Source organism: Hydra vulgaris, chromosome 10 (assembly GCF_038396675.1).
Source record: "Hydra vulgaris chromosome 10, alternate assembly HydraT2T_AEP".
Lineage (NCBI taxonomy): Eukaryota > Metazoa > Cnidaria > Hydrozoa > Anthoathecata > Hydridae > Hydra > Hydra vulgaris.
Window position 1 is genome coordinate 4,708,662 of NC_088929.1, and position 2,742 is coordinate 4,711,403.

Here is a 2,742-nt window from a genome sequence, read left to right on the forward strand (position 1 = left end):
CTAATAAATATGCATATTTGTTGTATAGTACTCGTACTAATGTTATATTTCTTAAAGCATCTTGTATCGCAATATTTTTTAACGCATGTATCACAATATTTCTTAATGTATCATGTATCACAAAAGTTATCAATGACTTTTCTGATTCTGTTTCTTTTGAACCAGAACTTGAGTATTTAGCTCTATCTTCGTAGTTTAAAGCTTCAGTTGGTCTTCCAGATGCTCATTGGTCAACTGTGACCTTAAACAAGACTTGATAAATGTCGTGTGAAAACGTAGATTCACAGCAGTAGGTTGTACCAAAGCAGCTCAGAAGACGCCTGGCAATTTGACGGAATTTTGGATGCTCAACTGCTTTCCGAATTTCCAATGGATCCTTCTTGTTGTCAAAGAGAGATTTTAGGATACTGTCTTCAGAAAGCTTAATCAATTCCATCTGTAAATATTCTGGAGCTGTTGAAATTTCAACAAGAAGAGGCTGAAAAGCTAGTTTCATTATGTTTTTCAAAGTCATTAAACCTGTCATTAAATTCTGCAATCAAAGAATCCAGGAATGTTTCATATCTTGATATATCATTATTTTCCAACCTTTTCTCATTTTTTTGTTCAAGAATAATTTTTGTGAGCTCTGGGAAATGTTCTGTTGATAAATTTGACTTAGAAATAATATCTTTGAGAAAAACAAGTTTTTTCTTGAATGCCTGAATTTGTTGCCACATTTCACAGACTGACTTTACCTTGCAATGAACTATTCAGCATGTTATGCTTTGCCATCAGATCGCAGAGGAATGCAGCATCTCTACAAAATTTTGGATTAGAAAGCTTACAGATCTCCTTTTGACTTGTAAAAAACTTCTCAATTTGTTTTCGAAGCTCAAGCAATTTTTGCAGTACTAGCCCTTGTGACAGCCAACAAACTTTGGAATAGTAAGGAAGATCCTCAGAATATGTTTCATCATCAGATTGCAGAAGGTTTCGAAACTGTCGATGGCGTGAAGAATTTGCTTGCATATAATTTACAACCCCTATAACTTTTTTTAATGTGTCATCCAAAGTAGCAGCTTTTGCACAAAGACTTTGCTGATGGAGAATACAATGAAATGTAATCAGACAATCTGGATCAGGCAATTTGTTTTTCAGGAAAGCAATGAACCCTTCATTTTTTCCACGCATAGAATGAGCTCCATCAGAGCAAATGCTGACTATTTTTTTCAACTGAAGTTGAGCCAGACAAATTTTTTCTTTGAAAGCAGCAAATATATCACAGCCTCGTGTTTTTCCTTTTAGTGTTGCTAAAGTAAACAACTCTTCATAACTTTTGAAGTCTGCAGTTATAACCCAAACAAATAACAGAATTTCGGCAGAATCAGTCACATCAGTGGACTCATCTAAAGCAATTGAATAATATGCGTCCTCCATTTGACATATTGAGATTAATTGCTCAGAACTATTTGTAGAATGCTCATGTTGACGTTCCGTAGTTGTTCGCCGAGAAAGCGGAGGCTGCTTATACTTATCCACTTTATCTGGATCCATACATGACACTGAGTCAATGAGGCAAGCTTTCAAGGTTTCAATATCACTATATGGTTTTTCACCTTTGCCAAGAATGAGAGCAATTTTATATGTTGCTTCAGTTGCTCTCTTTCCATGAACAATTGAAAATATCTGCTTTTGTTTTCTCTTTTGAGACATTAGTTTTGCTAATGCATTTTTTCGAGCTTCTTTCTCTAATTTTGCATACTAATGATTCTTATGAATGTTTTCATAATGTCTCTTTGCAGTAGCATTCTTCAAAGTAGCAATTGTGAGGTCACACAAGTAGGGCTCCGGGCTCGTGTTCGTGAACGGCTCGGTGATCGGCTCGACAAGAGCTCGTTCATGTTCGGCTCGAATGGTAAACGAGCCGAGCTTGAAAAAAAGATTAGGCTGGTTTATTAAACGAGCCGAGCTTGAACATCATAGGCTCGTTCATATAGGCTCGATTAAAGCTCGAATATATATATATATATATATATATATATATATATATATATATATATATATATATATATATATATATATATATATATATATATATATATATATATATATATATATATATATTTAATTATATTATAATAATATATATGTAATAAATAAAATTGTGATATTATATATATTAATATATAATTAAAATTATTTACAGACGAGCCTTTAACAAACAATTTTTTTTTACTAAACAAGCTTTAAACTAACAGGTTACAATAATTATTTCGAGTTTTAAACCGGTCGAGCTCGAGCAACATGTTAAACGAGCTGAGCCCAAACAATATTATTCCTTAACGAACCGAGCTCGAACAAAGAATCTCATGTTCGAAACGAGCAAGAGCCGAGCCTGAACACTCTTAATATGTAAACGAGCCAAGCCGAGCCCTGGCAAGCTTGGCGTGTTCGGCTCGATTTACAGGCCTACACACAACAAGCAAAGCATTTTATCCTTGGTTGGAATCATGAAATAAACTTCCTCCCACTTATCATTAAAAGACCGATTTTCTTCTTGCACTGTTCTTGATTTTTAAGGGAGAACTGACATTTTGCACTAGATTAATAATTAGACATAAATAGAAAACCATTATACATATTATAATACAAAAACTTACAGTCAATTGATTTCTACTGTCACAAAAAAAAATCCGTACGGTGTTTTTATATATTCATTTTTTTTTGTTTTGTTGTTATTTCTGTCAATCAATTACTACT

The 2,742-nt window shown here is 33.5% G+C and overlaps 1 protein-coding gene across 1 annotated transcript; it reads right to left on the minus strand.

The window, feature by feature from the left end:
- Window positions 1-720: 720 nt before the first annotated feature.
- Window positions 721-1,695, minus strand: LOC136086070 (protein FAM200C-like). Its single transcript, XM_065808338.1, has one exon. It carries the CDS (start codon window positions 1,693-1,695, stop codon window positions 721-723), a length of 975 nt encoding a protein of 324 aa, XP_065664410.1.
- Between the last annotated feature and the right edge of the window lie 1,047 nt (window positions 1,696-2,742).

Bases quoted from the DNA above. Each gene is read 5' to 3' on its own strand.
- LOC136086070 (XM_065808338.1), bottom strand. From the start codon at position 1,695: ATGTCTCAAAAGAGAAAACAAAAGCAGATATTTTCAATTGTTCATGGA.